Consider the following 11,099-nt stretch of genomic DNA (forward strand, 5'->3'; position numbering starts at 1 on the left):
TAACATAAGACTTCAGATAAAATTTATATAACGCGTTTTAGACGCGCACATCCGTACACTTCTCTGAACGTCGTACCGTGCGAGTCTAAGCGTCCGTGCGTTGAATGCAATTTGCACTCGCATGACTCAAATTGATCGGAATAACAAATATTATCTAATTCTCTTCAAATTTATCATACCGAGATTGCACTATATGTGCGAATTTGAAATCGTAGAATATAAATTCGTATAATGTCCCAATAATTCTCTGGGGCATAGGGTGAACAAATGGCCACATTTTTTTTAAACACATTTAATAGAACAAAGATACTAAAATTAAAAACCTACACTATATAACTTATATTTATAACGGGAACCACCGTTGGGCACCGTCTAATCTTATAACTTCACCATTTAACATAGGATTTTCTATTATACTAGTAACGAGATGAGCGTATTCCTCTGGCTTGCCTAATCTTGATGGGAAGGGAGTCATCCGTTTTAAAAATTCTATCATTTTCTCTGGTAAATATCTTATCAATGGAGTGTCGAAAAAACCTGTAAAAAAATAATATTAATAACAGTTATAGTAACTATCTAAAAATAAGTATAGGCAATGTTATATTAGCTATTATATCTATTGTATAGGTAATTTTTACAGTCTAAAAATAGTTTTGATATTGAAGAGACTTTGTTCATTGTGTGCGTATAATTATTTCCGAAAAAATATATGTAAAAAAATTAGCCCATTGTAGTAAATTATTAACAGACTTCAAAAAAAGAAGGAGGTTATCGATACAACCGTATTATATATATATATATATATATATATATATACATATATATACGTTACCTCAGAATGGATGGACCAATTTCGATGATTTCTTTTTTAATCGAAAGGTGGTGTGTTTCATGTGGTCCCATTTAAATTTGATTGAGATCTTTTAAATACTTTTTGAGTTATCACTAATAATGCGCATTTACTTAACTATTTTTTTTGTCGATCTATGTTGTATTATATCATCCACCTTTTACTGGATTCACCGATTTCGATAATAGGAGATCGGATAGTAATCAGATTAAAATCTACAATGTACTTAGATAAAGTAAATATACTGTTTTACAATTATTTATCGAATAATAATTTAATATAATTCATTTAAATATTTTTAAAATGAAGAAATAAAATGTTGTCATTAACAATATTTTTAATCTGTACTGAAACACCAACTACAGTACGTGACGTCATTTGTAGGATCAAGTATTTGCCGCGTTCCACTAAGCGTCCGCGACGCCTGCACCATGTTTTCACCATGCCGCCATATTCCGAGCATACAGCTAGCACCTGATACTGAAGAGCGCTCAAATATGCGTACCACTTATAAAATTCGCCCACAAAGCCAGCGTCATATTTTATGTTAATGGAACGGCAATTTTAGTGTCGTGATCGATGACTTTGTGACCCTTAGGTGGAACGCGCCCATTGTTATTACCCCAAATCACGCGCTCTCAGATGACATAACGTGGCGTTTTGGCGGGATTTTTAAACAAACAATATTAAAACATGATTTTGAGTACTAAAAGGCTATAAATAAATAAAATTTTATTTTTTATGGAAATAAGTACCCATAAAGATTAATTTAAAACGCTTTCTGAAAATTTGTCCAATCTCCTAGAGAGCTGGTGCTTGTCAAATGATTATAATATTTGATAACGCATATTTACTTGACTATTTTTTCGTCCACCTGTGTTTTATTACTTGTCAATGTAATTGAAGTCGTTTTTTTTTTCGCTTTTGAGCAAACAATTATATTTTTAATGTCACACTTTCATGTTTTGTGTCCAAATATTAATTTTCTTGATGGTTATTTCGATTTTCATGCATGTATGCCAGATTTTTGTTAACAATTTCATAAAGAAAATCACATTACATATTACCTAACTTAATCTCTTTATTTCAATTTTAATCTTTTTACTTGTAAATTGTAATTTGAATGACAGACCCAAACTTAAGCATGTCTTAACCTTTTTGGTTAATACAGGTTGTAAATCATAAAGTTACAATACTTATTTTACCAACCTGGTGCTATGGTCACAACTCGAATACCCCTAGGAGCTAGATCTCTCGCTATTGGCAACGTCATACCAATAACTGCCGCAGTGGATGCAGCGTAGCCTGCTTGACCTATGTCACCTTCGTAAGCTATTGTTGAGGCTGTGTTTATGATAACTCCTCTTTGTCCATCTTCTGTTGGTTCATTCTTGCCTATTAGACCTGCCGCTAATCTTATAGTATTGAATGTACCTATTGTATTTACCTGTAAAATTTCCTACTTATAGAGAGCGATAATAATAATGAAAATTAAGTTTTTTTTTAATTTAAATTATATGTTGCCATGTAAAAAGTATGTATCAAGTAATACTAAACTATTAAGGCCGAAATTTATATTTTTTTTTTTTTATAAATTTACATCTTCTTATATAGCCTAGTACCAAGTGCTTTTGAAATCTACTTAAAAGTCTGTCTGAATTTTTAGTTTTATGAAATATTTTTCTTTACATTTTTATGTATTTTCAATTAGTGCAATAATAACTAATAAAAAGTACAATTATTTATACTTACATTTACACATTTAACAAAATGCTCCATTTCAGTTTCCCTGTCTTTAAAGAAGTTATATACTTGACTTGTTTGAGCATGACCGGCACAGTTGACTAATGTATCTAATCTACCAAACTTAGACTTTGCTAAGTCTAGGGCTTTCTTAACATCTTCTTCAGATGTTATCTATATATAAATAAAAAACAATTAATCAAACTGTAATGTTCTTATTCACTTTTAAATGCAGATTAAAAACTATACATTACTTTTCTGTAAATTACTTTTTTTAAATTAAACTTCAATTTAAAAAAATAGGTTTTTTTTACATACACAACCAACAGAAACTGAAACTTGGTCCCCTAGGTCTTTTGCAACTTGGTGCGCTCTTGTACCTTGAATATCTAATATAACGACCCTCCCACCATTTTGTACCAATCGTTCCACAGTCGCTTTCCCAAGTCCTGAAGCTCCTCCGGTAACCAAACTCACAAGACCCTGAAAAGAGGTTATCTTTTTGTTTATATACTAACAAAATTATATTTTAAAACTACTGTTAAAAATTTAACACACCTTTAGCATTATTAATATAACGGTTTATACTTTGTTGTTAAAATATACTGTTCAGTATACAATTAATAGAAAAAAGATTTGTAATTTTAATATCTTTTCGCGTAACTCCTAACCTATAATAAACTGTCAAAAAGCTAATCGAGTTATTCATGTCAAACAAACTAGACGTACTAGAATAAAAATAGACTTCTGTAACGTTTGGAACGTTTGTACGTTGTACGGAACGTTTTGTAACGTTGGAACTTGCAAGCTTTTATTGGCTATATTATATTAGCTTTCTTTAATTACATATATTAAATGAATTTAGAAATTGAAAACCTATTAACTTATTTATTTTATAAAATATAAACAATTGATTAAAAGTTTATAATTAAATTACTTTAGTATAGCTATCCGAGTTATTTGTGTGAAAAGCTTGATTGTTTGTAAAAACAAGGAAAATTGGAAATGGTGGATTAGCGTTGTATTAACTTTTCTATAAATGTACATCGGAATATATTGAATGATGATTTATGTACCAATTTTAAATAGAAACATACTCAAAAGCTGGATTTACATTGTTAAATTTTGAACTATATAATCCTATACTCAAAAATCAAAATCGAAGTAATAATGGCTAAAGTCGAGCAACCTGTATTCATCCTGCCAAAGAAGCGAAATGGAAAGAAGCCAAATGCGGTCGCCGGTCACGTCGATCATATAATAACAGTACAGGTTCGTTTAGTTCACTAAATACCTGAACAATTGTACATTCAATGTTGGCTTTTAAATCGATTGATTCTGAAGTTTTGTAAAACAAATAAATGTTTTTCTCATACATTTCAAAATAATGGACACAATTAGTAACTAAACTTTATTTCCTAATCAAACTATTTTGTCTTAATATTATTATTACGGTATTTTAGGGTGCTGGAGAAAACGAATTGCCTTCAAAATACAAAAATGGTTTGTCGCCGGTTTCGGAGCATGTAGTGAACGGCATCATTCATTCGACAATGGAAGGTCTAAAATCTAACATGAAAATAAATCTACCAATAATCAATGACGTTAATGACGAGGAAATAAACGAAAATAACTCCCTACCAGATCAGCACAAGCCTCAGACACAGAAGAATGGATACCAGCCACTTTCGACTATAAACAGTAGCCGTGAAATTATCGACTTATCACCAATTTATGAGAATTCTTCAGATGCCTGCTCTAGCCACGGTGACTTAAGAGAAATAAATGACAATGACATACAAAGAAGCTGCAGAATTTTGAATTCTGATAACAATGAAAGCTCATGTGCAACACCTAATAGCTTATCTCAAACTCAATCAGAGAACAGCTTTGAAATGGGTCTGCTAACGGACAGTCTCAAGAACAGCGCTAAAAGAAGAAAGCGAGTCAATATTGTGCCAGGCATTGTTGAAACTGATAATACAGATACAGAGATCACAGCTCTAAGGGTTGAGTCCGAAGGGTCTATATCCCCTGAATACTCATTGTCTGAAACTAAAGATTGTTACTTAACTATGACAGGTACAATTAAAAGGGGTAAAAAGAAGGGACAGAATGTTGATGTAAAGCTAAACATATCAAGAGAGGAGCTAGAAATTATCGAGGCAACAATTGTTGCTGAGGAGTACAACAAAATGGATGTGTCAAAATGTTCTCTGTACAATGGGCCACATATATTCTTATTTAGCCTGTTGTGTATTCCATTTGTAGCATTCATATCAGCAATGTACTCATTCTACATGGGCACCATGGCTTGGTACAACATTTTTACTCATGTAACAGAAGATTTAAGTTGTATCAAAAAGGTCTTATTAGCTCCTATAGTGATACTGTCATATCCATTTTTGATAGCAATCTTTACTCTAGGTCTCGGGCTATATGCGGGGATAGCGCAACTTACATTCAGTGGTGCCAACTGGTGGAAGGATGTATGCGATTTTGAGAAAGGTTTCTATGGTTGGCTCTGTAATACTCTAGGTATGTCTGAATGCAGCCCGTATGAAGTTGTAGTTTTAATGGATGTAAAACAGTAAAACCTTTCATACATTCCTATTAAAAGTCGGTAGTCAATATCATATTGTAAAAAGAAGTATGTATACTAATTACTTCAGATACGCCATATTATTTATTAGCTCTGAATGTTCTGAAATAACATTTTATATTATGACAAAAGTATAGGAAAACTATTTCAATGTTTTCATCCAGCTACAATTAACACTGCCATCCTAAAATATGAAACTTTATAGTGACATTTATCAAAGCTTTTATAGATTGTATTGATTTTTATTCCTATTGGTAAATATCTAGTCGAAAACATACTCATTTTATTTCTAAGGTAATTTATAAGTTTTATTCTAAGATTTGATATAAATAGGAAAGTTGAATGAAAGAACGTAATGTGATGGGAACAAAATGGGAAGTTACAGGAAGTAACAGGTTTTATACAACATTTTGAATTTTATATTTTAAACTAGAATTTAAGATATGTCTAATGGAATCAATTAATGAGTCTTCATTTGCTCAAATTCTTCCAATAATTATAATTTTTACATTCATCTCCTTGAGAAAATTCTAGTAATAGATGCTTATTAGTTTTGCTTAAAATGTCAAAGTCCATATATCATATATAAGAGTATTCAATATTGATGGTTTATTACTGTTAATGTAATGCTAATTTTTATCTCACTAGATGGAATATTATGTCTTAAATCAATACTTGCTTGTTATTTAGCACAATCTAATTTATAACAAACAAATGTATATCTTATTTATAAATAATTTATTAAAAGTAATTTTACAAATGTAGTACATATTCATAATTCATAAGTATGATGACATAATATAATTTATTGTGTATTACGTCTAAGGCTCTGTTTCACCAGTATATTACTGATAGACATTATCAGCGGGAGGTATAACAACCCCTAATGGTGGTTAAAATAGTAGTAATAAATGAAATGTTTTGTTTTTACATATTGTGAATAGAAATATCTGACAGGTGAAGAGTGAGTCTGATAGAGAATATTAAATATATATCATGAACTCTTATCTGTTAGATACCATTATTCCCCAGATAGATTTATCTTTAAATCGGTGAAACACTACCTAAGTAAAATAAAAGATGATTTCTACTGCTTAGGATTTATTGATAATCATATCATGCTTAAATAATTGTTTTAAGCTATTATGTATCTGCTTATGCATTTTATGTAATGCTCTAACTATTTTACATAATTATATTACATAGCGTTAAAGACTGATGTATTCTAGTCACTATTGTGTCCATTTTCTACGTAATAAAATATTTTATAAAACTAATTGATTTTATTAAAATAACAATTATCTACAAAAGGAAACGAGTATATATTAATTTATTTCTTCATGAGGCATCGTTGGATTTATTCTGACTTTGTTTAAATTCCGTATCAATTCTTTCTTTAGCTCTCACTATTTTTGATTGTAAATAGAAGGACCCTCCTTTTGCCTTATCGTTTACCGAAAAAAGGTGTTCATAGTTGTTTTTAACTTTATCGGGATCTAATTTTTCTATATTAAGGATTTGCATAGCTTCTTCTAAAGTCAGTCCTGTGGAAGCATTTGCTGCTGCTCTTCTAGCACCTTGTTGACCACCACCAGCTCTTTTAGCTGCTTCCTGTGATGCAGCTAATTCTTGTTTTAATGCTCTAGCGAAGGCTCTTCCTACAACTTGTGCCCCGAGAACTATTATTTGAGCAATATATTTAGCCATGTTTTATTTAAATAATAAGCTAAAGTTATAACATCTGTCATTACGACAAAAGCAAATATCTTGTTAAAATTTTGAGGTTATGTTATTGAATGTCAAAATCACGGTGCAGGTATATAAGACCGTGTTTTTAAGCCACTTTTAAGCACTGATATTTTTGCATAGGTACTTTTTATAGATTTTCCTTCCTAATACATACATTTATATGTTTTAAGTGAAATTTTGCAAACAATTTTCATTGAAAACATGTAGTAACTAAATACTTTTATTGAAATAAATAAAATTGTTATATTTATTTTAGAAATTTTTTTTATATTATAATTCTGTGAACTGAACAATAAACTTTTTTATTAAATTCCAAGCGGACTAAGTCACGATCACAGCTAGTTCTAAAACAAAAGTACTCGCACGAAAATAAATCTAAACGTGTTTTTTGCACCGCCAATGCGTCGTTGTCGCTAAGATAATTGTGTGCTGCCCTTGTAATATGATGTAATTTTCATAGTATAAAATATATGATACATATACATTTTATTTCCAATATCTTCCTTTTAATCTAAAATATATAAAAACTGTAAAAAAATGAACGCTCCGTTAATTTAATATTTTGTTGACAGGCATCACTAATCACTAACAATGGTTTGTGTTTGTCAATTTTTCTATCGCCACGCTTGACGCAGATTTGTATCCGAATTAAATTTACTTCTGATCAAGGAAGAGTTACACATAAATCTCAAGCTACTTATACTGCGTGTTTATTGAAACGAATTCAAGTTGAAAATATTATAAAGTTACGAAGCACTAACTAATACAAAATGACTTTGGGTACTTACAACAGACATCAAGCAGAACGCAAAAAGTAAGAAAATTTCGAAATACCTGAATTTTATTAATGTTAATTACATTTGTTTATATTCTTAACTAATTTAACACGTACATTGTAGGCAAGCAGCTTTGGCAGCTGCTTTTCCTCAAGGTATACGCTGCCAGAAATGCCTTGAATATGGCCATTGGAGCTACGAATGCAAAGGCAAGCGTAAAATTGCAGTGCGTCCATCTCGCTCTCAGATTTTAAAAAAGAATTTGAAAGCGAAACAGGAAAACGACTGCAGGTAAGAAGAATTATTCTCATTTTATGATAGTATCATTAGTTATAAGTAAAGTGTGTACAAGTATAAGTGTTCTGTTCACAAATTTTGAACTACCTTCACTTAAAAATTTAACTTTTTAATTAACCAACCATATAATTATGAAACAGTAAATTTGGTTCAATTATTATAAATAAATTTAGATTTAGTTTATTTAAATTTTATATACAATAAAAAATTAATTAAATAAAATTATGAAATTGCAGGTGAGGGTTTTAGTTACTCTAATGGGGTTGGATATAGAATCGTTTGGCAGAATTTTACGGGTGAAATGAATTGAGGGGATATAGAGATGTCACAGAACAAAATTATATGATCTTAACGAGGAGCAATTAAATAAGCTTGAGCGCCTTCAAAATCTTTGCATACGGTTCATATTTGGTCTTCGCAAATATGACCACATTTCCGAATTTCGCAGTTGTCTCAAGTGGCTTCCGATTCGCTTTCGCAGGAATACTCACATACTCTCGCTACTATATTGTATACTTTTTCATTCTGATACACCTCTGTACCTTAAGGAGCGTTTCAAGTATCTTTGTAATACACACGAACGCACCCTTAGATCTGAGTCTACTTTGATGCTCGAAACCCCAGCTCACACTACTTCTTTTTACTCCAATTCCTTTTCAGTTAAAGCTGTTCAACTTTGGAACGCTCTACCTCTTCCTATAAAACAAGCCCAATCCCTGTCTTGCTTTAAAAAATACCTCAAGGCGCACTATTTGTCACTTAGTACGTCATAATTGTTTTTATCTCTGCATAACATATTGTAGGAGTATCGCTTCACTTGTATTTTGTATTCTATGCTATTATTCATATTATATGTATTTCGTTTATATGTAGGTATAGTATTTTTATGCGTATGTATATATATGTGTATGTATGTCTGTGTATATATATATGTGTGTATATATATATATATATATATATATATATATATATATATATATATATGTATATGTTTGTATGTATGTATCTATGTATGTATGTATTGTGCTGTATGTGTATGTATGTGTATTTGTACTCGATAGTTGATATTGTTCTAGGTGACACTAATTGTCACTTCTCTGCATACACTTCCCTACCGCTTTTTCACTACGCTGTGTCCTATATGCCCAAAGGTTGTCTGGAAGAGATCGCTACTCTAGCGATAAGACCGCCTTTGTACACTGTTTTATTTTTATTTTTTATTTTATTTGTAATATGTTATTGTGTTGATTGTTGTTGTGTACAATAAAGAGTATCTATCTATCTATCTATCTATGCCAATAAACAGCTTAATTTCGAAGTTAGGTCTATGGGATTTCTCTTTTTTTTTTTTTTCAAGCATGGTGCATTACCTTGTATTGCGAGTGGTATGGGGTGGTTGTGGGGGACTCCCCCATCCCCCTCACCCTTTTTTGCCCTTAAATTCCTGCCAGACGTTTTTAAATTTCAATTATTAGAAATACTTTATTGTGATATTTGCATTTATAACTGTATTATATTTGCATTTATAACTTTATTAACATACAATATAAATTTATTTCAAGATGTATAATTGGATGATGTAACTGTAAAAATTACTTTTGGTTTGGGACAAGCAGTTTAGCTTGGGTGTAGTTAATACAGAACTGGCAAGCGATGGCTTATTTTAAAAAGTGTATCTATTTTGTTACATTATGTTAATACACGAGGAATATTCTGTGCTGAATAGTAAGGCAAGCTTATAAAATATCTCAGATGATACTTGAGGGTAGTTGTAAGTCAGTGTAAGGAAGGTAGCAATAGTAGCCAAGGTATAGCCAAATTTCATAAGAGTTGAATGAAATATTGTTATCAGTTAACAAACATGCCTAAATGTAATCAAGGTTTTATTTGAAAAATAAATAAAAAAACACACATGCCAACTTACTAACACAATTTTTTTTTAATTATGGTTTTATTTTTAGCAATGGAAAGTGCAAGGTACCAAACAAAAAGAAGCGTTCAAACTCTGATTGCTCAGACTGTTCAGAGAGTAGCTCGTCGGAGAGTTCGTCGGACTCATCTTCAAGCAGTTCTTCTAGCAGTGATAGTAGCAGCGACTCTGAGAGCGACAGCAACAGCAGCAGTAGCTCGGACTCGTGTAGCGACTGTTAAACTATTTCTATTATAGAACTTAGGGCCATCCATATATTACATCACATGAATTTTACAATTTATTGACCCTTCCTTTTCATAGTTGGTAATATTTATGTATAGTGTATATTCATTTAAATTGTTTTTCAATAAAACCAATACCAATCAAACATACTATAAACTAGTACAGCTAGAGTTAATTCGCCAACAATATGTTTTCACACTTCTTTAACCCCCTAATCCCCCCCCCCCCAACGTGTGACGTAATTTATGGATGACCCCTTTTCTTCTAATCCTATTTGTCTATGCATTTGATGTTAATTTGATATTTTTTAAATACTTTTACTTTCTTTGTTGTGTCTTTGAGTAGTTCTTATTTATTTTCATTTACTATTCTGATTTAGTGATTTTCATTTCAATTTCAATATAATTTAGATATTCCCATTTGGCAGTTTACTAATGATGCTGGTCATTAAAAATTTAGGATAAGTTAATATTCTTAATTTGATTGTTTTAAATATAATTCTTATGTCAGTGAGTTTTATAGATTATACTTATATAATTCATTGTTACCTGATTGCTGATAATTAGTTCAGACTTGATATAAAAATGACATATGTATAACTTAGTTTATTTTAAGTATAATGAGGCTTGTAAAAATCGATGTAAATTATTATATTTTTTTGATAACAAAGGTAAATAATTGAAAAAAAAAAGATTCTTTTTTATATTTCGGGTGATTTTAATATATTAGTTATGTTTCAGCAATGTGACTCTAGACAAGCAGTTAAAAAGCTGTGAAAAAAGCTCTAAATGTAATTTTAAAAATATAACTGTATTCTAGTAGATTGTGTAATTCTCTATTTTACTATTTATATTTAAGACTGTATGTAAAATGTTTTCTAGAGTTAAATTGTTTTTATTTAATAAGTAAAGTATGAAATTCGAATTA

At 30.6% G+C, this 11,099-nt stretch overlaps 4 protein-coding genes across 4 annotated transcripts; 2 read left to right on the forward strand and 2 right to left on the reverse strand.

Moving 5' to 3' along the window:
• Window positions 1-324: 324 nt before the first annotated feature.
• LOC123664193 (3-hydroxyacyl-CoA dehydrogenase type-2-like) lies at window positions 325-3,802 on the reverse strand. Its single transcript, XM_045598790.1, has 6 exons — window positions 3,783-3,802; window positions 3,152-3,274; window positions 2,912-3,076; window positions 2,603-2,767; window positions 2,060-2,297; window positions 325-537 (listed from the first exon to the last, which is right to left on the reverse strand). The coding sequence occupies exons 2-6, from the start codon at window positions 3,158-3,160 to the stop codon at window positions 344-346; spliced, it is 771 nt and encodes a 256-aa protein (XP_045454746.1). The 5' UTR covers window positions 3,161-3,274; window positions 3,783-3,802; the 3' UTR covers window positions 325-343.
• On the forward strand, window positions 3,562-5,187 carry LOC123664241. Its single transcript, XM_045598834.1, has 2 exons — window positions 3,562-3,865; window positions 4,057-5,187. The coding sequence occupies exons 1-2, from the start codon at window positions 3,764-3,766 to the stop codon at window positions 5,185-5,187; spliced, it is 1,233 nt and encodes a 410-aa protein (XP_045454790.1). The 5' UTR covers window positions 3,562-3,763.
• Window positions 5,188-6,279: 1,092 nt separating this feature from the next.
• LOC123664195 (mitochondrial import inner membrane translocase subunit Tim16) lies at window positions 6,280-7,022 on the reverse strand. The gene has a single exon (XM_045598792.1). It carries the CDS (start codon window positions 6,900-6,902, stop codon window positions 6,534-6,536), a length of 369 nt encoding a protein of 122 aa, XP_045454748.1. The 5' UTR covers window positions 6,903-7,022; the 3' UTR covers window positions 6,280-6,533.
• A 518-nt stretch (window positions 7,023-7,540) lies between these two features.
• LOC123664194 (zinc finger CCHC domain-containing protein 10) lies at window positions 7,541-11,054 on the forward strand. The gene is made up of 3 exons (XM_045598791.1): window positions 7,541-7,758; window positions 7,844-8,011; window positions 9,979-11,054. The coding sequence occupies exons 1-3, from the start codon at window positions 7,715-7,717 to the stop codon at window positions 10,166-10,168; spliced, it is 402 nt and encodes a 133-aa protein (XP_045454747.1). The 5' UTR covers window positions 7,541-7,714; the 3' UTR covers window positions 10,169-11,054.
• Window positions 11,055-11,099: the final 45 nt, after the last annotated feature.

The sequence above is a fragment of the Melitaea cinxia genome, chromosome 21 (assembly GCF_905220565.1).
Source record: "Melitaea cinxia chromosome 21, ilMelCinx1.1, whole genome shotgun sequence".
Taxonomy (NCBI): domain Eukaryota; kingdom Metazoa; phylum Arthropoda; class Insecta; order Lepidoptera; family Nymphalidae; genus Melitaea; species Melitaea cinxia.

Excerpts from the sequence above, each read along its gene's own strand:
- LOC123664193 (XM_045598790.1), bottom strand. Across the intron at positions 2,768-2,911 it reads TTTCAGTTTCTGTTGGTTGT|ATAACATCTGAAGAAGATGT; the intron begins GTATGTAAAAAA and ends ATTTATATATAG. Across the intron at positions 538-2,059 it reads AGTTGTGACCATAGCACCAG|GTTTTTTCGACACTCCATTG; the intron begins GTTGGTAAAATA and ends ATTTTTTTACAG.
- LOC123664241 (XM_045598834.1), top strand. The coding sequence starts at position 3,764 with ATGGCTAAAGTCGAGCAACCTGTATTCATCCTGCCAAAGAAGCGAAAT. Across the intron at positions 3,866-4,056 it reads ATCATATAATAACAGTACAG|GGTGCTGGAGAAAACGAATT; the intron begins GTTCGTTTAGTT and ends ACGGTATTTTAG.
- LOC123664195 (XM_045598792.1), bottom strand. The coding sequence starts at position 6,902 with ATGGCTAAATATATTGCTCAAATAATAGTTCTCGGGGCACAAGTTGTA.
- LOC123664194 (XM_045598791.1), top strand. The coding sequence starts at position 7,715 with ATGACTTTGGGTACTTACAACAGACATCAAGCAGAACGCAAAAA. Across the intron at positions 7,759-7,843 it reads CATCAAGCAGAACGCAAAAA|GCAAGCAGCTTTGGCAGCTG; the intron begins GTAAGAAAATTT and ends CGTACATTGTAG. Across the intron at positions 8,012-9,978 it reads AAACAGGAAAACGACTGCAG|CAATGGAAAGTGCAAGGTAC; the intron begins GTAAGAAGAATT and ends TTTTATTTTTAG.